Source organism: Manis pentadactyla, chromosome 10 (genome assembly GCF_030020395.1).
Source record: "Manis pentadactyla isolate mManPen7 chromosome 10, mManPen7.hap1, whole genome shotgun sequence".
NCBI lineage: Eukaryota > Metazoa > Chordata > Mammalia > Pholidota > Manidae > Manis > Manis pentadactyla.
Window position 1 is genome coordinate 72,267,860 of NC_080028.1, and position 23,477 is coordinate 72,291,336.

General features: G+C 50.2%; 1 protein-coding gene across 1 annotated transcript in view; it reads left to right on the plus strand.

The window, feature by feature from the left end:
- Window positions 1-163: 163 nt before the first annotated feature.
- Window positions 164-23,477, plus strand: part of LOC130679364 (nuclear envelope pore membrane protein POM 121-like) — a 55,492-nt gene continuing 32,178 nt past the window's right edge. Inside the window, exons 1-2 of the mRNA XM_057487968.1 lie at window positions 164-382; window positions 496-728. Of these exons, the coding sequence (XP_057343951.1) occupies window positions 164-382; window positions 496-728 (452 nt within the window). The remainder of the gene's footprint in view (window positions 383-495; window positions 729-23,477) is intronic.

Consider the following 23,477-nt stretch of genomic DNA (forward strand, 5'->3'; position numbering starts at 1 on the left):
ACGCTGGGCCTCGGCGGCCCCCGCCGCCAAGGGGCCGCCTTCGCCGCCGCACGGGCCCGACCCGGGGGCTTCCATGTCCGCCTGGTCCCAGCAGTCGGGCGCTGAGTCGCTGCTGCTCCCGCTGCTGCTGCCCCCGCCGCCGCCGCCGCCACTGCCCGGATCCATGATCGGGGGGACCGTGTGTGTGGTGAAGAGAGGGCGGGAAATGGAGGCGGGGGCGACGGGCCGGGGAGGAGCAGGCCGCGCTGACCCGGGGAAGTGGGAGACAGAAGGGCTGAGGGCTAGCGACAGAGTCCCCGGCGTCACCGCGGCAGCAGCTCCAGTCCCTACTTCGCACTCGCGACAAAGGCGGCGGCGGCGGCGGCGGCTCAACCCTCCTCGTGTGTGCGAGCCGATGTCCTTCCACCCAACCCAGGCACCTCTGACTGCCTCACCGGCCACCCCACTACCGCGCAGATTGACCCCTCGCCGCCTCCCGTACCTTCACCTCGGTAGTTCTCAGCCCCGTTCGTCCCCGCTTCCGGCTATGAAGCACGGCCAAAGACGGAACTACGCGTTCCGACAGAGCCCGCGCGTCCCCGCTGCGGTTTCCCGGGGGTCGATGGGAGTCGGAGTTCCGTGGCCCAGAGCAACCGGAAGAGGCTCCGGCTCCCGGCAGGCAGCGCGAAGAGGCGGGGACCTGGTCGCCCTCGCGGCCCCACCTGTCACCGGGTGGGGCAGCGGCAGGGGTGAGTCTTGGCGTGACTCCGTGCTGGGCCTCCGATCCAGAGCCTTTCAGCCCTCGGGGGCGGTCCACTCTGTCCTGTGAGTCACAGGATGAGGGAAAACCGACAGCAGTTCTACGGGGGGATAAAGCTTTCAACCCCTGGACATCTGTTGAAGAGACTGTCATTTCCGCATTGTATGTCCATGGCTCATTCATCATATATTGATTAACCATATATGTTTGGGTTAATGTCTGGAGTCTCTATTCTATTCCACTGGTCTGTGGCTCTGTTTTTGTGCCATTACCAAACTGTCTTGATTACTGTGGCTTTGTAGTAGAGCTTGAAGTTGGGGAGCGAGATCCCCCCCACTTAACTCTTCCTTCTCAGGATTGCTTTGGCTATTCGGGGTCTTTGGTGTTTCCATATGAATTTTTGAACTATTTGTTCCAGTTCGTTGAAGACATCTTAGCCATTTTTAAATGTACAATTGAGTGGTATTCAGTATATTCACGTTGTTGAGCAGTCATCACCACCATCCATCTCTGAATTCTCCATTTTTCCAAACTAAAACTCTATGCCCATTAAACCCTCACTCCCCAATCTTCCCTCCTGCCAGCCCCTGGCAACCACCATTCTACTTTCTGACTCTATGAATTTGATTACTTTAGGAACCTCATACAAGAAGAATCATACATTATTTATCTTTTTGGCACTGGCTTCTTTCACTTAGCGTAATATCCTCAAGATTGAACTACAAGACACACTGAAGCATGTTATCAGAATTTCCTTCCTTCTTAAGGTTAAACAGTATTCCATTGTACGGACAGACCGCATTTTGTGTTTACCCATTGCACATATTCTTTTATTTAATTCTCACCACAGCCACAAGAGTCAGGTATCTATACTGGACACATAGTATCTCCTGCTCAGATGACCTCAGTGCCCTTGTCCTGGGCCTTCAGCCACTTCCCCTACCTGGATCTGGGTCTGGCTCCCCTGATAATTTTCAGACCTGGATGAAACCCCACTATCACACATAGTTGCCAAAGTGGCAGCAGGAGGCAAACGGATTCAGGGCCGCGGTCTCCTAGAGGGAAACAGCACATAGGAGGAAGCTGGGCAAAGTCCCTATCTTTCTTTCCTCATGGTCCTATGGGCCGTTCAGAGGCACATCTTCCCCTCTATTAGTTTGTTGTGGCGGCTGTAACAAACTGCCACAGATGGAGTTGCATAAAACAACAGGAACTTATTCTCCCATTGTTCTGGAGGTCTTCAGTCTTAAATCAAGGGGCTGTACCCCCTCTGAAGGCTCTAGAGGAGAAATCTTCCTTGCCTCTTCCAGCTTCTGGTGGTCCCAGACATTCCTCAGCTTGTGGCTGCATCCCTCCAATCTCTGCCTCTATCTTGACGTGGCCTCTTCTCTGTGTGTCTGTCTACATTGTCCTCTTCTTTCTCTTAGGAAGACACCAGTCATTAAAGTTAAGGCCCGCTCTAAATACAGGATTGTTTTTAGACTGAGATCATCCACTATTTACATTTGCAAGGACCCTATTTCCAGGTGGACAAGAATTCTGGGGGACACTGTTCCATCAGTTATACAGCCCACCTGAACAAGTGCTGCATGGGGAACAGGCAGCACCTGCTTTGTCCCTCCCCAGCTCATCCTGCCTCAGTAGCTGCTGGGGTAACTCACTGCATTAGTGTTCTAGGGCTGCCGTAATCAAAGACCATAGACCATGCGGCCTAGACAATTGACATTTGTTTCTCACAGTTCTGTAGGCTGCAAGCACAAGCCAAAGGGGTCCCAGGTTTGGGTCTCCTGAGGCCTCTCTCCTTGGCTTGCAGATGGCTGCCTTCTCACTGCCTCCTCATAGGGCCTTTCCTCTGGGCATGCCCATCCCTTACATGGCATCTCTTCTTATATGGACAGCATTCAGGTTGGACTAGGCACACCCTAATGCCCTCATTTTAACTGAACCACCTTTTGAATGACCTCATCTCCAAATACTGTCACAATCTGAGCTATGGGGTCTGGGGTTAGGACTTGAATATATTAATTTCGGGTGGGGTGGGGAACAACTCAGCCCAAAATACTCATTATTTGCATTACCTCACATCGTCCTTTGTGAGTGCTTCTTGGAAGACCCCAAACTAACATCAGACTCTCTTCCCCCAAACCCACACTCACCTCTTTCATTCTGTATATTAGCACCATGCCTTTTCCTTAATAGCACTTCCACAATTATATGTACTTAATTTATTACATTTTTTTTTTCTGTTTCCCCTACCTGATGGAAAACTGCATTAGGGTAAGAACCACATATAAAATGAATTCACTGTTATGCCTTGATGCCTGGCATAGTGCCTAGTATGGAGTGGGCATGTGACCAATATTTATTGAATGGGAGGATATTTTTCTGCCTCTCAAATCATCTAATGATACAGATACCACTGTCTGCATGCTTTGTGTCTTGCGATTGTTGGTGGCAGTCAATGATTTGAAAGGAAGAAATCCAACTTCCCTGAAAAGACACGGTGAACCTTAAAATTGGAAATAATCAGGACACCCTGGAAATCAGAGTGAAGCCACTTTGAAAAAACTCTTAACACATGACAGACTGTGACACTTCGGACAGTGCTGATGAGACAGGGGCCTTGGGTGTAGTCAGAGTAGGGTGAGATCCTCTGGAAAAAGTAAGGCAGGATATTTACAGTCAAGGCAATGTAACAATATAAAGGATACCAGACTAGGAATATAGACATCTTCAGTGAGATCAGTTAAAGGTCAAAAGGCCAGGAACAACTTGGCCTGGAATGTCTGAGTGTTCCGCAACGGTACCTCAGCATAACCCCTGACTTCACTGTAAACAGCCCTAGCAAACAGACAACAACCCAGCCCACCTTGGGGGCAGGGCACATGGTACAAGTCTGCACCCCTAGCCCTTTACCCACATTCCTGAAAATCCTCAAGGAACTATAAATCCCCTAGACAACGCACCACCCTGGGCTCTCTTGTCCCCTCCCGGTGTGAGGCAGGAGCTCTTTCCTTTCACTTTATTTCTCAATAAAAGCCTCTCCCTGGCTCTCCTACCTTGGGTGTTTGCTAAGTTCATTCTTCGACTTTGCAAACAAGAACCCCGACTTCACTGAGAGAAAGCAGGAGTTCAGAGGAGCTGATCTTCAAAGGGAATCTTCTTGGGAAACTAGCAGACGACCCCGAGACCTGGCTCCAGTCAAATTAGCCTTTTTATGCCTACAAGCAAACAAGGCTTCTGAGGGACATTCAGAAATCTATGTTAGAGGGAGAGAAGAGAGGAAGAACATCTTTGCCTTGGAATCTGCCATTGCAGGACTCACTCAGCAGGGTTTCCTAGCTTTGTACTTCTTTACATTCTGGCTCTGAGCTGTTTTATCACCTTTAGCCCAAGGCCAACTTCCCCACACTCTGGTTTAAGTGAAAGAAGAAACGAAACTGTCTGCAGCTTATGGGTGAGCTAAAGGGCCAATGTACCTGGCTTGGTGTTTGCTCTTCCTTTGTGTTGTTAATTTTGTGTTCTTTTAGGTTTCTTTCATTTTGGACTGCAATACACTATAAAGGGCTTGTTCAGTAATATTAAGTCTCCTAAAGAAGTTTCTGGTGGCAGTGAAGAGGCAGTATTGCACAGTGATTAATCCATGGTTTCGGATGCTATATTGGTCAAGATAGATGAGGTCATGGTGCAGTAACAAACACCACCCAAATTCCATTTGTGCAATTTGGTGGTCATAGGCTGCTCAGGCTGCTAGAACAAACTATCAGAGGCTGAATGATTTAAACAACAGAAACTTATTTCTGACAGTTTTGGAGGCTAGGAAGTCCAAGGTCAAGGGGCCAGCAGATTTGGTGGCTACTGAGGGTTCTCTTCTTAGCTTTCAGTGGCCAACTTTTCAATGCGTCCTTCCCATGGCATGATAGCATTCAAGAGAATAAGTTCTCTGGTGTCTTTTCTTATAAGCCCACAAATCCTTCATGAACGTGTATAAACTTAATCACATCCCAAAGGCCACACCTCCAAATATCACAATGCATTTTGAGGGGACACAAACATTCAGCCTGTAACAGTGCCCCTCCTTGGTCACCTGGGGCTATGCTCTGATCATTCTCCCATTGCAACCCAGGCCCACAGAGCCATAACCATCTGGGACACTGCCATTCAGCAGAGCAGAGGGAAAGAGAATGTTTTCAGCTAGGCACTGGCCTCTGCCTTCAAGAGGCACATGTCCCTTCTGTTAACATTTCCTTGATCAAAAGCAAGTCACAACAGTGGAATTCAGTCAGAGCAGAAGAATGAAAAAAGGGGAAGATAGTTTCAGGGACGTATAGGATAACATCAAACAGACTAATATTTGCATTATAGGGCTCCTAGAAGGAGAAAGACAGAGAAAGGGGCAGAAATCTTATTTGGTGAAATAATGGTTGAAAGCTTCCCTAACATGGTGAAGGAAACAGACATCAAGATCCAGGAATCCCAAAGAGTTCCAAAAAAGGTGAACCTAAAGAGATCCACACCAGGACACATTAATTAAAATGTCAAAATTTCAAGACAAGAGGAGAATATTAAAAGCATCAGGAGAAGAGCAACTGGTTATATACAAGGGAACCCTCAAAAGCCTAGCAAGATTTTTCAGTGCAATTTTGTGGGCCAGGTGGAAGTGACATGATATATTCAAAGTGCTGAAAGAAAAAAATTCAAGCAAGGATATTCTACTCAATAAAGTTATCATTCAGAATTGAAGGAGAGAAAGATTTTTTTCCAGACAAGCAAAACCTAACAGAGTTTATCATGCTAAACTGCCTTATAAGAAATACTAAAGGGTTCTCTTTAAACTGAAAAGAATGGGCAATAATTACTAACAAGGATGCATATGAAAACTGCATTTCACTGGAAAAGTAAATATATAATAGAGGTAGTGGATTAATTACTTATAAAGCTACTATGAAGGTTAAAATACAAAAGTAATAAAAATAATTATCACAATAATTAGTTAAAGGATACACAAGATACAAAGACGTAAACAATGACATGAAAAATATAAAATGTTGGGGGAAGGAGAGTAAAAATGTTTTAGAATGGGACGAAACTCGAGTTGTTATCAACTTAAGATAGGTGGTTATAGAGGTAAGTTGTTACATGTAAGCCTCATGGTAACCACGAAGCAAAAAACTATAGTAAAGACACAAAAGAGAAAGAGAAAGGAATATAAGCGTACAACTAAAGAAACTCATCAAACCACAAAAGAAGAGAGCAAGATGCTGTTGGCAAAACTGGAGAGCAACATGAAAGGGCATGAAACTGGATCATTGTCTAACCCCACACATAAAAGTAAACTTGAAATGGATCAAAGACCTGAATGTAAGTCATGAAACCATAAAACTCTTAGAAAAAAACACAGGCAAAACCTCTTGGACATAAACATGAACAAATTCTTCATGAACATATCTCGCTGGGCAGGGGAAAGAACAGCAAAAATGAACAAATGGAACGGTATCAAGCTGAAAAGCCTCTGTAGGGCAAAGGACACCATCAATAGAACAAAAAGGCATCCTACACTATGGGAGAATATATTCATAAATGACATATCCAACAAAGGGCTGACATCCAAAATACATAAAGAGCTCATGCACCTCAACAAACAAAAAGCAAAAAATCCAATTAAAAAATAAGCAGAGGGTCTGAACAGACACTTCTCCAAAGAAGAAAAACACATAGCCAACAGGCCCATGAAAAGATGCTCCACATCGCTAGCCATCAGAGAAATGCAAATCAAAACCACAATGAGATACCACTTCACACAAGTAAGGATTGCCACCATCCAAAAGACAAACAGCAACACATGGGGGCAACGATGTGGAGAAAGGGGAACCCTCCTACACTGCTAGTGGGAATGTGAACAAGTTCAACCATTGTGGAAAGCAGTATGCAGGTTCATCAAAAAACTTAAAATAGAACTACCATTTGACCCTGGAATTTGTCTCCTAGGATTTTACCGAAAGAAAACAAGACCGAAGGTTCAAAAAGCCATATGCACCCCTATGTTTACTGCAGCACTATTTACAACAGTCAAGATATGGATGCAACCGAAGTCTCCATCAGTAGATGAATGGATAAAGAAGAGGTGTCACATATACAAAATGGAACACTATTCAGCCATAAGAAAAAAACATATCCTACCATTTGCAACAACATGGATGGAGCTAGAGGGGATGATGCTCAGTGAAATAAGCCAGGCGGAGAAAGACAAGTACCAAATGATTTCCCTCATTTGTGGAGTATTAAATCAAAGCAAATCTGAAGGGACAGAACAGCAGCCGACTCACAGACTCCAAGAAGCGACTAGCGATTACCAAAGGGGAGGGGGTATGGAAGGGAGAAGAGGATTCATGAAGGGGTGTTATGATTGGTGCACCTGGTGTGTGTGGGGTCACGGGGAAACAATGTAGCTCAGAGAAGACAAGTAGGGACTCCGTGGCATCGTGCTACGCTGATGGAGAGCGACGGCAATGGGGTATAGGGGGTACTCGATAATATCGGTGGAGGTAGTACCCACATTGAAGGTTTCTTGTGAAACCTTCAGAGCAGTGTATGTCAATGATACGTTAATGAAAAAGTAAAAAAGAAAAAAAAGTTCACATTATACCAATTGACATTAAAGAAAGACTTCCACGCTTTTCTTTCCCTTTTCCTTTTTCGCTGTCTCGCCAACGGGTGTCCTGCTGAGTACCTGGTGCCCGGGGCGACCGCGGGAGCAGAAGTGGCTGGGTGGGGGTGCAGCGCGGCACGGGGGGCCTGAGACGCGAGCCCCGAGCTGCCAATCGCTCGCCGTCTCCCGGCAACTTGGCAGCGCGCGCCGCCAGCGCACAATGCCCGCCCGCCTCTAGCCCACGCGCGAGAGCGAAGGCAGGCAGTCTAGCGGAGAGAGCCGCGGAAGCCGCTCGCCGCCGGACAGAGCTCGCTATCTTCCCAAATGGGAGGGGTTTTGAGCAAGCTCTGCCCCCCGCAGCCCGCCCCCGTTCCGGAGGCCAGGAGCCGGCGCCCGGCCTTCCTCGGAAGCCCCGCCCGCCCCGCAAGCCTCGCAAGCCCGGCAAGCCCCGCCCCGTCGGCTCCCTCGGCCCGCCGCGACCGCATTCGCCCTTCAGTACCCACTCGTTTCTTCGGGTCCCCTCGGAGGCCTCATCGCCGGTAAGACGCTGACCCTCCCCAGACCGTGGACGACTTGACTTTGAAAGTTTTGTTTTTCTTAAGTCCTAAGTGGGTTCTGTGCCCTTTTCACCTCCCCAAACACCTTGGTGCGCGTCCAGCTGCCTCCCTTTAGCCTATGCTATGAGATGTGCTGATAGAACTGTTCCCTTCTTTCAGTTCCTTTTTTTGGGTCACTTTTCTATTCCTTTTATTTTTAATTTTTACCTTCTTTTTGGTAGCATTAGTGTACAGTTACATGAGCAACACGGTGGTTACTAGGCTCCCCCCATTATCAAGTCCGCCCCTCATACCCCGTTACAGTCACTGTCCATCAGCGTAGGGAGATGCTATATAGTCACTACTTGTCTTCTCTGTGTGCTATACTGCCCTCCCCGTGCCCACCCCCCTACATCATGTATGTTGATCCTAATGCCCCTCATTCCCCTTCTCCCTCCTTTCCCACCCACCCTTCCCAGTCCCTTTCCCTTTGGTATCTGTTACTCCATTCTCGGGTTCTGTGAGTCTGCTGCTGTTTGGTGCCTTCAGTTTTTTCTCTGTTCTTACGCTCCACAGATGAGTGCAACCATTTGATACTTGTGTTTCTCTGCCTGGCATATTTCACTGAGCGTAATACCCTCTAGCCCCATCCACGTTGTTGCAAATCTTTCTTTCAGTTCTTAAAACTCTGAACTTTAACACAGTATGAGTTTAGCAGAATACTTGGTAAATCACTTAAAATATACCTGCTTCAGGTGAGAATACCATCTGTCTGTTTATTACAGCACTATTTACAACAACCCAGTTATGGAAACAACCTAAGTGGCCATCCGTAGATGAATGCATAGAGAAGAGGTGGCACATATACAAAATGTTACTCTATTCAGCCATAAGAAGGAAACAGATCCTACCATTTGCAACAACATGGATGGAGCTAGAGGGGATGATGCTCAGTGAAATAAGCCAGGTGGAGAAAGACAAGTACCAAATGATTTCCCTCATTTGTGGAGTATTAAATCAAAGCAAATCTGAAGGGACAGAACAGCAGCCGACTCACAGACTCCAAGAAGCGACTAGCGATTACCAAAGGGGAGGGGGTATGGAAGGGAGAAGAGGATTCATGAAGGGGTATTATGATTGGTGCACCTGGTGTGTGTGGGGTCACGGGAAAACAATGTAGCTCAGAGAAGACAAGAAGGGACTCCGTGGCATCGTGCTACGCTGATGGAGAGCGACGGCAATGGGGTATAGGGGGTACTCGATAATATCGGTGGAGGTAGTACCCACATTGAAGGTTTCTTGTGAAACCTTCAGAGCAGTGTATGTCAATGATACGTTAATGAAAAAGTAAAAAAGAAAAAAAAGTTCACATTATACCAATTGACATTAAAGAAAGACTTCCACGCTTTTCTTTCCCTTTTCCTTTTTCGCTGTCTCGCCAACGGGTGTCCTGCTGAGTACCTGGTGCCCGGGGCGACCGCGGGAGCAGAAGTGGCTGGGTGGGGGTGCAGCGCGGCACGGGGGGCCTGAGACGCGAGCCCCGAGCTGCCAATCGCTCGCCGTCTCCCGGCAACTTGGCAGCGCGCGCCGCCAGCGCACAATGCCCGCCCGCCTCTAGCCCACGCGCGAGAGCGAAGGCAGGCAGTCTAGCGGAGAGAGCCGCGGAAGCCGCTCGCCGCCGGACAGAGCTCGCTATCTTCCCAAATGGGAGGGGTTTTGAGCAAGCTCTGCCCCCCGCAGCCCGCCCCCGTTCCGGAGGCCAGGAGCCGGCGCCCGGCCTTCCTCGGAAGCCCCGCCCGCCCCGCAAGCCTCGCAAGCCCGGCAAGCCCCGCCCCGTCGGCTCCCTCGGCCCGCCGCGACCGCATTCGCCCTTCAGTACCCACTCGTTTCTTCGGGTCCCCTCGGAGGCCTCATCGCCGGTAAGACGCTGACCCTCCCCAGACCGTGGACGACTTGACTTTGAAAGTTTTGTTTTTCTTAAGTCCTAAGTGGGTTCTGTGCCCTTTTCACCTCCCCAAACACCTTGGTGTGCGTCCAGCTGCCTCCCTTTAGCCTATGCTATGAGATGTGCTGATAGAACTGTTCCCTTCTTTCAGTTCCTTTTTTTGGGTCACTTTTCTATTCCTTTTATTTTTAATTTTTACCTTCTTTTTGGTAGCGTTAGTGTACAGTTACATGAGCAACACGGTGGTTACTAGGCTCCCTCCATTATCAAGTCCGCCCCTCATACCCCGTTACAGTCACTGTCCATCAGCGTAGGGAGATGCTATATAGTCACTACTTGTCTTCTCTGTGTGCTATACTGCCCTCCCCGTGCCCACCCCCCTACATCATGTATGTTGATCCTAATGCCCCTCATTCCCCTTCTCCCTCCTTTCCCACCCACCCTTCCCAGTCCCTTTCCCTTTGGTATCTGTTAGTCCATTCTCGGGTTCTGTGAGTCTGCTGCTGTTTGGTGCCTTCAGTTTTTTCTCTGTTCTTACGCTCCACAGATGAGTGCAACCATTTGATACTTGTGTTTCTCTGCCTGGCATATTTCACTGAGCGTAATACCCTCTAGCCCCATCCACGTTGTTGCAAATCTTTCTTTCAGTTCTTAAAACTCTGAACTTTAACACAGTATGAGTTTAGCAGAATACTTGGTAAATCACTTAAAATATACCTGCTTCAGGTGAGAAATCATCTATCTGGTTATTACAGCACTATTTACAAAAGCCAAGGTATTTTAGCAACCTAAGTGGCCATCGGTAGATGAATGGATAGAGAAGAGGTGGCACTTATACAAAATGTTACACTATTCAGCCATAAGAAGGAAACAGATCCTACCGTTTGCAACATCATGGATGGAGCTAGAGGGGATGATGCTCAGTGAAATAAGCCAGGCGGAGAAAGACAAGTACCAAATGATTTCCCTCATTTGTGGAGTATTAAATCAAAGCAAATCTGAAGGGACAGAACAGCAGCCGACTCACAGACTCCAAGAAGCGACTAGCGATTACCAAAGGGGAGGGGGTATGGAAGGGAGAAGAGGATTCATGAAGGGGTGTTATGATTGGTGCACCTGGTGTGTGTGGGGTCACGGGGAAACAATGTAGCTCAGAGAAGACAAGTAGGGACTCCGTGGCATCGTGCTACGCTGATGGAGAGCGACGGCAATGGGGTATAGGGGGTACTCGATAATATCGGTGGAGGTAGTACCCACATTGAAGGTTTCTTGTGAAACCTTCAGAGCAGTGTATGTCAATGATACGTTAATGAAAAAGTAAAAAAGAAAAAAAAGTTCACATTATACCAATTGACATTAAAGAAAGACTTCCACGCTTTTCTTTCCCTTTTCCTTTTTCGCTGTCTCGCCAACGGGTGTCCTGCTGAGTACCTGGTGCCCGGGGCGACCGCGGGAGCAGAAGTGGCTGGGTGGGGGTGCAGCGCGGCACGGGGGGCCTGAGACGCGAGCCCCGAGCTGCCAATCGCTCGCCGTCTCCCGGCAACTTGGCAGCGCGCGCCGCCAGCGCACAATGCCCGCCCGCCTCTAGCCCACGCGCGAGAGCGAAGGCAGGCAGTCTAGCGGAGAGAGCCGCGGAAGCCGCTCGCCGCCGGACAGAGCTCGCTATCTTCCCAAATGGGAGGGGTTTTGAGCAAGCTCTGCCCCCCGCAGCCCGCCCCCGTTCCGGAGGCCAGGAGCCGGCGCCCGGCCTTCCTCGGAAGCCCCGCCCGCCTCGCAAGCCTCGCAAGCCCGGCAAGCCCCGCCCCGTCGGCTCCCTCGGCCCGCCGCGACCGCATTCGCCCTTCAGTACCCACTCGTTTCTTCGGGTCCCCTCGGAGGCCTCATCGCCGGTAAGACGCTGACCCTCCCCAGACCGTGGACGACTTGACTTTGAAAGTTTTGTTTTTCTTAAGTCCTAAGTGGGTTCTGTGCCCTTTTCACCTCCCCAAACACCTTGGTGCGCGTCCAGCTGCCTCCCTTTAGCCTATGCTATGAGATGTGCTGATAGAACTGTTCCCTTCTTTCAGTTCCTTTTTTTGGGTCACTTTTCTATTCCTTTTATTTTTAATTTTTACCTTCTTTTTGGTAGCATTAGTGTACAGTTACATGAGCAACACGGTGGTTACTAGGCTCCCCCCATTATCAAGTCCGCCCCTCATATCCCGTTACAGTCACTGTCCATCAGCGTAGGGAGATGCTATATAGTCACTACTTGTCTTCTCTGTGTGCTATACTGCCCTCCCCGTGCCCACCCCCCTACATCATGTATGTTGATCCTAATGCCCCTCATTCCCCTTCTCCCTCCTTTCCCACCCACCCTTCCCAGTCCCTTTCCCTTTGGTATCTGTTAGTCCATTCTCGGGTTCTGTGAGTCTGCTGCTGTTTGGTGCCTTCAGTTTTTTCTCTGTTCTTACGCTCCACAGATGAGTGCAACCATTTGATACTTGTGTTTCTCTGCCTGGCATATTTCACTGAGCGTAATACCCTCTAGCCCCATCCACGTTGTTGCAAATCTTTCTTTCAGTTCTTAAAACTCTGAACTTTAACACAGTATGAGTTTAGCAGAATACTTGGTAAATCACTTAAAATATACCTGCTTCAGGTGAGAAATCATCTATCTGGTTATTACAGCACTATTTACAAAAGCCAAGGTATTTTAGCAACCTAAGTGGCCATCGGTAGATGAATGGATAGAGAAGAGGTGGCACTTATACAAAATGTTACACTATTCAGCCATAAGAAGGAAACAGATCCTACCGTTTGCAACATCATGGATGGAGCTAGAGGGGATGATGCTCAGTGAAATAAGCCAGGTGGAGAAAGACAAGTACCAAATGATTTCCCTCATTTGTGGAGTATTAAATCAAAGCAAATCTGAAGGGACAGAACAGCAGCCGACTCACAGACTCCAAGAAGCGACTAGCGATTACCAAAGGGGAGGGGGTATGGAAGGGAGAAGAGGATTCATGAAGGGGTGTTATGATTGGTGCACCTGGTGTGTGTGGGGTCACGGGAAAACAATGTAGCTCAGAGAAGACAAGTAGGGACTCCGTGGCATCGTGCTACGCTGATGGAGAGCGACGGCAATGGGGTATAGGGGGTACTCGATAATATCGGTGGAGGTAGTACCCACATTGAAGGTTTCTTGTGAAACCTTCAGAGCAGTGTATGTCAATGATACGTTAATGAAAAAGTAAAAAAGAAAAAAAAGTTCACATTATACCAATTGACATTAAAGAAAGACTTCCACGCTTTTCTTTCCCTTTTCCTTTTTCGCTGTCTCGCCAACGGGTGTCCTGCTGAGTACCTGGTGCCCGGGGCGACCGCGGGAGCAGAACTGGCTGGGTGGGGGTGCAGCGCGGCACGGGGGGCCTGAGACGCGAGCCCCGAGCTGCCAATCGCTCGCCGTCTCCCGGCAACTTGGCAGCGCGCGCCGCCAGCGCACAATGCCCGCCCGCCTCTAGCCCACGCGCGAGAGCGAAGGCAGGCAGTCTAGCGGAGAGAGCCGCGGAAGCCGCTCGCCGCCGGACAGAGCTCGCTATCTTCCCAAATGGGAGGGGTTTTGAGCAAGCTCTGCCCCCCGCAGCCCGCCCCCGTTCCGGAGGCCAGGAGCCGGCGCCCGGCCTTCCTCGGAAGCCCCGCCCGCCCCGCAAGCCTCGCAAGCCCGGCAAGCCCCGCCCCGTCGGCTCCCTCGGCCCGCCGCGACCGCATTCGCCCTTCAGTACCCACTCGTTTCTTCGGGTCCCCTCGGAGGCCTCATCGCCGGTAAGACGCTGACCCTCCCCAGACCGTGGACGACTTGACTTTGAAAGTTTTGTTTTTCTTAAGTCCTAAGTGGGTTCTGTGCCCTTTTCACCTCTCCAAACACCTTGGTGCGCGTCCAGCTGCCTCCCTTTAGCCTATGCTATGAGATGTGCTGATAGAACTGTTCCCTTCTTTCAGTTCCTTTTTTTGGGTCACTTTTCTATTCCTTTTATTTTTAATTTTTACCTTCTTTTTGGTAGCATTAGTGTACAGTTACATGAGCAACACGGTGGTTACTAGGCTCCCCCCATTATCAAGTCCGCCCCTCATATCCCGTTACAGTCACTGTCCATCAGCGTAGGGAGATGCTATATAGTCACTACTTGTCTTCTCTGTGTGCTATACTGCCCTCCCCGTGCCCACCCCCCTACATCATGTATGTTGATCCTAATGCCCCTCATTCCCCTTCTCCCTCCTTTCCCACCCACCCTTCCCAGTCCCTTTCCCTTTGGTATCTGTTAGTCCATTCTCGGGTTCTGTGAGTCTGCTGCTGTTTGGTGCCTTCAGTTTTTTCTCTGTTCTTACGCTCCACAGATGAGTGCAACCATTTGATACTTGTGTTTCTCTGCCTGGCATATTTCACTGAGCGTAATACCCTCTAGCCCCATCCACGTTGTTGCAAATCTTTCTTTCAGTTCTTAAAACTCTGAACTTTAACACAGTATGAGTTTAGCAGAATACTTGGTAAATCACTTAAAATATACCTGCTTCAGGTGAGAATACCATCTGTCTGTTTATTACAGCACTATTTACAACAACCCAGTTATGGAAACAACCTAAGTGGCCATCCGTAGATGAATGCATAGAGAAGAGGTGGCACATATACAAAATGTTACTCTATTCAGCCATAAGAAGGAAACAGATCCTACCATTTGCAACAACATGGATGGAGCTAGAGGGGATGATGCTCAGTGAAATAAGCCAGGTGGAGAAAGACAAGTACCAAATGATTTCCCTCATTTGTGGAGTATTAAATCAAAGCAAATCTGAAGGGACAGAACAGCAGCCGACTCATAGACTCCAAGAAGCGACCAGCGATTACCAAAGGGAAGGGGATATGGAAGGGAGAAGAGGATTCATGAAGGGGTGTTATGATTGGTGCACCTGGTGTGTGTGGGGTCACGGGGAAACAATGTAGCTCAGAGAAGACAAGTAGGGACTCCGTGGCATCGTGCTACGCTGATGGAGAGCGACGGCAATGGGGTATAGGGGGTACTCGATAATATCGGTGGAGGTAGTACCCACATTGAAGGTTTCTTGTGAAACCTTCAGAGCAGTGTATGTCAATGATACGTTAATGAAAAAGTAAAAAAGAAAAAAAAGTTCACATTATACCAATTGACATTAAAGAAAGACTTCCACGCTTTTCTTTCCCTTTTCCTTTTTCGCTGTCTCGCCAACGGGTGTCCTGCTGAGTACCTGGTGCCCGGGGCGACCGCGGGAGCAGAACTGGCTGGGTGGGGGTGCAGCGCGGCACGGGGGGCCTGAGACGCGAGCCCCGAGCTGCCAATCGCTCGCCGTCTCCCGGCAACTTGGCAGCGCGCGCCGCCAGCGCACAATGCCCGCCCGCCTCTAGCCCACGCGCGAGAGCGAAGGCAGGCAGTCTAGCGGAGAGAGCCGCGGAAGCCGCTCGCCGCCGGACAGAGCTCGCTATCTTCCCAAATGGGAGGGGTTTTGAGCAAGCTCTGCCCCCCGCAGCCCGCCCCCGTTCCGGAGGCCAGGAGCCGGCGCCCGGCCTTCCTCGGAAGCCCCGCCCGCCCCGCAAGCCTCGCAAGCCCGGCAAGCCCCGCCCCGTCGGCTCCCTCGGCCCGCCGCGACCGCATTCGCCCTTCAGTACCCACTCGTTTCTTCGGGTCCCCTCGGAGGCCTCATCGCCGGTAAGACGCTGACCCTCCCCAGACCGTGGACGACTTGACTTTGAAAGTTTTGTTTTTCTTAAGTCCTAAGTGGGTTCTGTGCCCTTTTCACCTCCTCAAACACCTTGGTGCGCGTCCAGCTGCCTCCCTTTAGCCTATGCTATGAGATGTGCTGACAGAACTGTTCCCTTCTTTCAGTTCCTTTTTTTGGGTCACTTTTCTATTCCTTTTATTTTTAATTTTTACCTTCTTTTTGGTAGCATTAGTGTACAGTTACATGAGCAACACGGTGGTTACTAGGCTCCCCCCATTATCAAGTCCGCCCCTCATACCCCGTTACAGTCACTGTCCATCAGCGTAGGGAGATGCTATATAGTCACTACTTGTCTTCTCTGTGTGCTATACTGCCCTCCCCGTGCCCACCCCCCTACATCATGTATGTTGATCCTAATGCCCCTCATTCCCCTTCTCCCTCCTTTCCCACCCACCCTTCCCAGTCCCTTTCCCTTTGGTATCTGTTAGTCCATTCTCGGGTTCTGTGAGTCTGCTGCTGTTTGGTGCCTTCAGTTTTTTCTCTGTTCTTACGCTCCACAGATGAGTGCAACCATTTGATACTTGTGTTTCTCTGCCTGGCATATTTCACTGAGCGTAATACCCTCTAGCCCCATCCACGTTGTTGCAAATCTTTCTTTCAGTTCTTAAAACTCTGAACTTTAACACAGTATGAGTTTAGCAGAATACTTGGTAAATCACTTAAAATATACCTGCTTCAGGTGAGAATACCATCTGTCTGTTTATTACAGCACTATTTACAACAACCCAGTTATGGAAACAACCTAAGTGGCCATCCGTAGATGAATGCATAGAGAAGAGGTGGCACATATACAAAATGTTACTCTATTCAGCCATAAGAAGGAAACAGATCCTACCATTTGCAACAACATGGATGGAGCTAGAGGGGATGATGCTCAGTGAAATAAGCCAGGCGGAGAAAGACAAGTACCAAATGATTTCCCTCATTTGTGGAGTATTAAATCAAAGCAAATCTGAAGGGACAGAACAGCAGCCGACTCACAGACTCCAAGAAGCGACTAGCGATTACCAAAGGGGAGGGGGTATGGAAGGGAGAAGAGGATTCATGAAGGGGTGTTATGATTGGTGCACCTGGTGTGTGTGGGGTCACGGGGAAACAATGTAGCTCAGAGAAGACAAGTAGGGACTCCGTGGCATCGTGCTACGCTGATGGAGAGCGACGGCAATGGGGTATAGGGGGTACTCGATAATATCGGTGGAGGTAGTACCCACATTGAAGGTTTCTTGTGAAACCTTCAGAGCAGTGTATGTCAATGATACGTTAATGAAAAAGTAAAAAAGAAAAAAAAGTTCACATTATACCAATTGACATTAAAGAAAGACTTCCACGCTTTTCTTTCCCTTTTCCTTTTTCGCTGTCTCGCCAACGGGTGTCCTGCTGAGTACCTGGTGCCCGGGGCGACCGCGGGAGCAGAACTGGCTGGGTGGGGGTGCAGCGCGGCACGGGGGGCCTGAGACGCGAGCCCCGAGCTGCCAATCGCTCGCCGTCTCCCGGCAACTTGGCAGCGCGCGCCGCCAGCGCACAATGCCCGCCCGCCTCTAGCCCACGCGCGAGAGCGAAGGCAGGCAGTCTAGCGGAGAGAACCGCGGAAGCCGCTCGCCGCCGGACAGAGCTCGCTATCTTCCCAAATGGGAGGGGTTTTGAGCAAGCTCTGCCCCCCGCAGCCCGCCCCCGTTCCGGAGGCCAGGAGCCGGCGCCCGGCCTTCCTCGGAAGCCCCGCCCGCCCCGCAAGCCTCGCAAGCCCGGCAAGCCCCGCCCCGTCGGCTCCCTCGGCCCGCCGCGACCGCATTCGCCCTTCAGTACCCACTCGTTTCTTCGGGTCCCCTCGGAGGCCTCATCGCCGGTAAGACGCTGACCCTCCCCAGACCGTGGACGACTTGACTTTGAAAGTTTTGTTTTTCTTAAGTCCTAAGTGGGTTCTGTGCCCTTTTCACCTCCCCAAACACCTTGGTGTGCGTCCAGCTGCCTCCCTTTAGCCTATGCTATGAGATGTGCTGATAGAACTGTTCCCTTCTTTCAGTTCCTTTTTTTGGGTCACTTTTCTATTCCTTTTATTTTTAATTTTTACCTTCTTTTTGGTAGCATTAGTGTACAGTTACATGAGCAACACGGTGGTTACTAGGCTCCCCCCATTATCAAGTCCGCCCCTCATATCCCGTTACAGTCACTGTCCATCAGCGTAGGGAGATGCTATATAGTCACTACTTGTCTTCTCTGTGTGCTATACTGCCCTCCCCGTGCCCACCCCCCTACATCATGTATGTTGATCCTAATGCCCCTCATTCCCCTTCTCCCTCCTTTCCCACCCACCCTTCCCAGTCCCTTTCCCTTTGGTATCTGTTAGTCCATTCTCGGGTTCTGTGAGTCTGCTGCTGTTTGGTGCCTTCAGTTTTTTCTCTGTTCTTACGCTCCACAGATGAGTGCAACCATTTGATACTTGTGTTTCTCTGCCTGGCATATTTCACTGAGCGTAATACCCTCTAGCCCCATCCACGTTGTTGCAAATCTTTCTTTCAGTTCTTAAAACTCTGAACTTTAACACAGTATGAGTTTAGCAGAATACTTGGTAAATCACTTAAAATATACCTGCTTCAGGTGAGAAATCATCTGTCTGGTTATTACAGCACTATTTACAACAGCCAAGGTATTTTAGCAACCTAAGTGGCCATCGGTAGATGAATGGATAGAGAAGAGGTGGCACTTATACAAAATGTTACTCTATTCAGCCATAAGAAGGAAACAGATCCTACCATTTGCAACAACATGGATGGAGCTAGAGGGGATGATGCTCAGTGAAATAAGCCAGGCGGAGAAAGACAAGTACCAAATGATTTCCCTCATTTGTGGAGTATTAAATCAAAGCAAATCTGAAGGGACAGAACAGCAGCCGACTCACAGACTCCAAGAAGCGACTAGCGATTACCAAAGGGGAGGGGGTATGGAAGGGAGAAGAGGATTCATGAAGGGGTGTTATGATTGGTGCACCTGGTGTGTGTGGGGTCACGGGGAAACAATGTAGCTCAGAGAAGACAAGTAGGGACTCCGTGGCATCGTGCTACGCTGATGGAGAGCGACGGCAATGGGGTATAGGGGGTACTCGATAATATCGGTGGAGGTAGTACCCACATTGAAGGTTTCTTGTGAAACCTTCAGAGCAGTGTATGTCAATGATACGTTAATGAAAAAGTAAAAAAGAAAAAAAAGTTCACATTATACCAATTGACATTAAAGAAAGACTTCCACGCTTTTCTTTCCCTTTTCCTTTTTCGCTGTCTCGCCAACGGGTGTCCTGCTGAGTACCTGGTGCCCGGGGCGACCGCGGGAGCAGAACTGGCTGGGTGGGGGTGCAGCGCGGCACGGGGGGCCTGAGACGCGAGCCCCGAGCTGCCAATCGCTCGCCGTCTCCCGGCAACTTGGCAGCGCGCGCCGCCAGCGCACAATGCCCGCCCGCCTCTAGCCCACGCGCGAGAGCGAAGGCAGGCAGTCTAGCGGAGAGAGCCGCGGAAGCCGCTCGCCGCCGGACAGAGCTCGCTATCTTCCCAAATGGGAGGGGTTTTGAGCAAGCTCTGCCCCCCGCAGCCCGCCCCCCGTTCCGGAGGCCAGGAGCCGGCGCCCGGCCTTCCTCGGAAGCCCCGCCCGCCCCGCAAGCCTCGCAAGCCCGGCAAGCCCCGCCCCGTCGGCTCCCTCGGCCCGCCGCGACCGCATTCGCCCTTCAGTACCCACTCGTTTCTTCGGGTCCCCTCGGAGGCCTCATCGCCGGTAAGACGCTGACCCTCCCCAGACCGTGGACGACTTGACTTTGAAAGTTTTGTTTTTCTTAAGTCCTAAGTGGGTTCTGTGCCCTTTTCACCTCCTCAAACACCTTGGTGCGCGTCCAGCTGCCTCCCTTTAGCCTATGCTATGAGATGTGCTGACAGAACTGTTCCCTTCTTTCAGTTCCTTTTTTTGGGTCACTTTTCTATTCCTTTTATTTTTAATTTTTACCTTCTTTTTGGTAGCATTAGTGTACAGTTACATGAGCAACACGGTGGTTACTAGGCTCCCCCCATTATCAAGTCCGCCCCTCATACCCCGTTACAGTCACTGTCCATCAGCGTAGGGAGATGCTATATAGTCACTACTTGTCTTCTCTGTGTGCTATACTGCCCTCCCCGTGCCCACCCCCCTACATCATGTATGTTGATCCTAATGCCCCTCATTCCCCTTCTCCCTCCTTTCCCACCCACCCTTCCCAGTCCCTTTCCCTTTGGTATCTGTTAGTCCATTCTCGGGTTCTGTGAGTCTGCTGCTGTTTGGTGCCTTCAGTTTTTTCTCTGTTCTTACGCTCCACAGATGAGTGCAACCATTTGATACTTGTGTTTCTCTGCCTGGCATATTTCACTGAGCGTAATACCCTCTAGCCCCATCCACGTTGTTGCAAATCTTTCTTTCAGTTCTTAAAACTCTGAACTTTAACACAGTATGAGTTTAGCAGAATACTTGGTAAATCACTTAAAATATACCTGCTTCAGGTGAGAATACCATCTGTCTGTTTATTACAGCACTATTTACAACAACCCAGTTATGGAAACAACCTAAGTGGCCATCCGTAGATGAATGCATAGAGAAGAGGTGGCACATATACAAAATGTTACTCTATTCAGCCATAAGAAGGAAACAGATCCTACCATTTGCAACAACATGGATGGAGCTAGAGGGGATGATGCTCAGTGAAATAAGCCAGGCGGAGAAAGACAAGTACCAAATGATTTCCCTCATTTGTGGAGTATTAAATCAAAGCAAATCTGAAGGGACAGAACAGCAGCCGACTCACAGACTCCAAGAAGCGACTAGCGATTACCAAAGGGGAGGGGGTATGGAAGGGAGAAGAGGATTCATGAAGGGGTGTTATGATTGGTGCACCTGGTGTGTGTGGGGTCACGGGAAAACAATGTAGCTCAGAGAAGACAAGTAGGGACTCCGTGGCATCGTGCTACGCTGATGGAGAGCGACGGCAATGGGGTATAGGGGGTACTCGATAATATCGGTGGAGGTAGTACCCACATTGAAGGTTTCTTGTGAAACCTTCAGAGCAGTGTATGTCAATGATACGTTAATGAAAAAGTAAAAAAGAAAAAAAAGTTCACATTATACCAATTGACATTAAAGAAAGACTTCCACGCTTTTCTTTCCCTTTTCCTTTTTCGCTGTCTCGCCAACGGGTGTCCTGCTGAGTACCTGGTGCCCGGGGCGACCGCGGGAGCAGAAGTGGCTGGGTGGGGGTGCAGCGCGGCACGGGGGGCCTGAGACGCGAGCCCCGAGCTGCCAATCGCTCGCCGTCTCCCGGCAACTTGGCAGCGCGCGCCGCCAGCGCACAATGCCCGCCCGCCTCTAGCCCACGCGCGAGAGCGAAGGCAGGCAGTCTAGCGGAGAGAGCCGCGGAAGCCGCTCGCCGCCGGACAGAGCTCGCTATCTTCCCAAATGGGAGGGGTTTTGAGCAAGCTCTGCCCCCCGCAGCCCGCCCCCGTTCCGGAGGCCAGGAGCCGGCGCCCGGCCTTCCTCGGAAGCCCCGCCCGCCCCGCAAGCCTCGCAAGCCCGGCAAGCCCCGCCCCGTCGGCTCCCTCGGCCCGCCGCGACCGCATTCGCCCTTCAGTACCCACTCGTTTCTTCGGGTCCCCTCGGAGGCCTCATCGCCGGTAAGACGCTGACCCTCCCCAGACCGTGGACGACTTGACTTTGAAAGTTTTGTTTTTCTTAAGTCCTAAGTGGGTTCTGTGCCCTTTTCACCTCCCCAAACACCTTGGTGTGCGTCCAGCTGCCTCCCTTTAGCCTATGCTATGAGATGTGCTGATAGAACTGTTCCCTTCTTTCAGTTCCTTTTTTTGGGTCACTTTTCTATTCCTTTTATTTTTAATTTTTACCTTCTTTTTGGTAGCGTTAGTGTACAGTTACATGAGCAACACGGTGGTTACTAGGCTCCCTCCATTATCAAGTCCGCCCCTCATACCCCGTTACAGTCACTGTCCATCAGCGTAGGGAGATGCTATATAGTCACTACTTGTCTTCTCTGTGTGCTATACTGCCCTCCCCGTGCCCACCCCCCTACATCATGTATGTTGATCCTAATGCCCCTCATTCCCCTTCTCCCTCCTTTCCCACCCACCCTTCCCAGTCCCTTTCCCTTTGGTATCTGTTAGTCCATTCTCGGGTTCTGTGAGTCTGCTGCTGTTTGGTGCCTTCAGTTTTTTCTCTGTTCTTACGCTCCACAGATGAGTGCAACCATTTGATACTTGTGTTTCTCTGCCTGGCATATTTCACTGAGCGTAATACCCTCTAGCCCCATCCACGTTGTTGCAAATCTTTCTTTCAGTTCTTAAAACTCTGAACTTTAACACAGTATGAGTTTAGCAGAATACTTGGTAAATCACTTAAAATATACCTGCTTCAGGTGAGAAATCATCTATCTGGTTATTACAGCACTATTTACAAAAGCCAAGGTATTTTAGCAACCTAAGTGGCCATCGGTAGATGAATGGATAGAGAAGAGGTGGCACTTATACAAAATGTTACACTATTCAGCCATAAGAAGGAAACAGATCCTACCGTTTGCAACATCATGGATGGAGCTAGAGGGGATGATGCTCAGTGAAATAAGCCAGGCGGAGAAAGACAAGTACCAAATGATTTCCCTCATTTGTGGAGTATTAAATCAAAGCAAATCTGAAGGGACAGAACAGCAGCCGACTCACAGACTCCAAGAAGCGACTAGCGATTACCAAAGGGGAGGGGGTATGGAAGGGAGAAGAGGATTCATGAAGGGGTGTTATGATTGGTGCACCTGGTGTGTGTGGGGTCACGGGAAAACAATGTAGCTCAGAGAAGACAAGTAGGGACTCCGTGGCATCGTGCTACGCTGATGGAGAGCGACGGCAATGGGGTATAGGGGGTACTCGATAATATCGGTGGAGGTAGTACCCACATTGAAGGTTTCTTGTGAAACCTTCAGAGCAGTGTATGTCAATGATACGTTAATGAAAAAGTAAAAAAGAAAAAAAAGTTCACATTATACCAATTGACATTAAAGAAAGACTTCCACGCTTTTCTTTCCCTTTTCCTTTTTCGCTGTCTCGCCAACGGGTGTCCTGCTGAGTACCTGGTGCCCGGGGCGACCGCGGGAGCAGAACTGGCTGGGTGGGGGTGCAGCGCGGCACGGGGGGCCTGAGACGCGAGCCCCGAGCTGCCAATCGCTCGCCGTCTCCCGGCAACTTGGCAGCGCGCGCCGCCAGCGCACAATGCCCGCCCGCCTCTAGCCCACGCGCGAGAGCGAAGGCAGGCAGTCTAGCGGAGAGAGCCGCGGAAGCCGCTCGCCGCCGGACAGAGCTCGCTATCTTCCCAAATGGGAGGGGTTTTGAGCAAGCTCTGCCCCCCGCAGCCCGCCCCCGTTCCGGAGGCCAGGAGCCGGCGCCCGGCCTTCCTCGGAAGCCCCGCCCGCCCCGCAAGCCTCGCAAGCCCGGCAAGCCCCGCCCCGTCGGCTCCCTCGGCCCGCCGCGACCGCATTCGCCCTTCAGTACCCACTCGTTTCTTCGGGTCCCCTCGGAGGCCTCATCGCCGGTAAGACGCTGACCCTCCCCAGACCGTGGACGACTTGACTTTGAAAGTTTTGTTTTTCTTAAGTCCTAAGTGGGTTCTGTGCCCTTTTCACCTCCCCAAACACCTTGGTGCGCGTCCAGCTGCCTCCCTTTAGCCTATGCTATGAGATGTGCTGATAGAACTGTTCCCTTCTTTCAGTTCCTTTTTTTGGGTCACTTTTCTATTCCTTTTATTTTTAATTTTTAC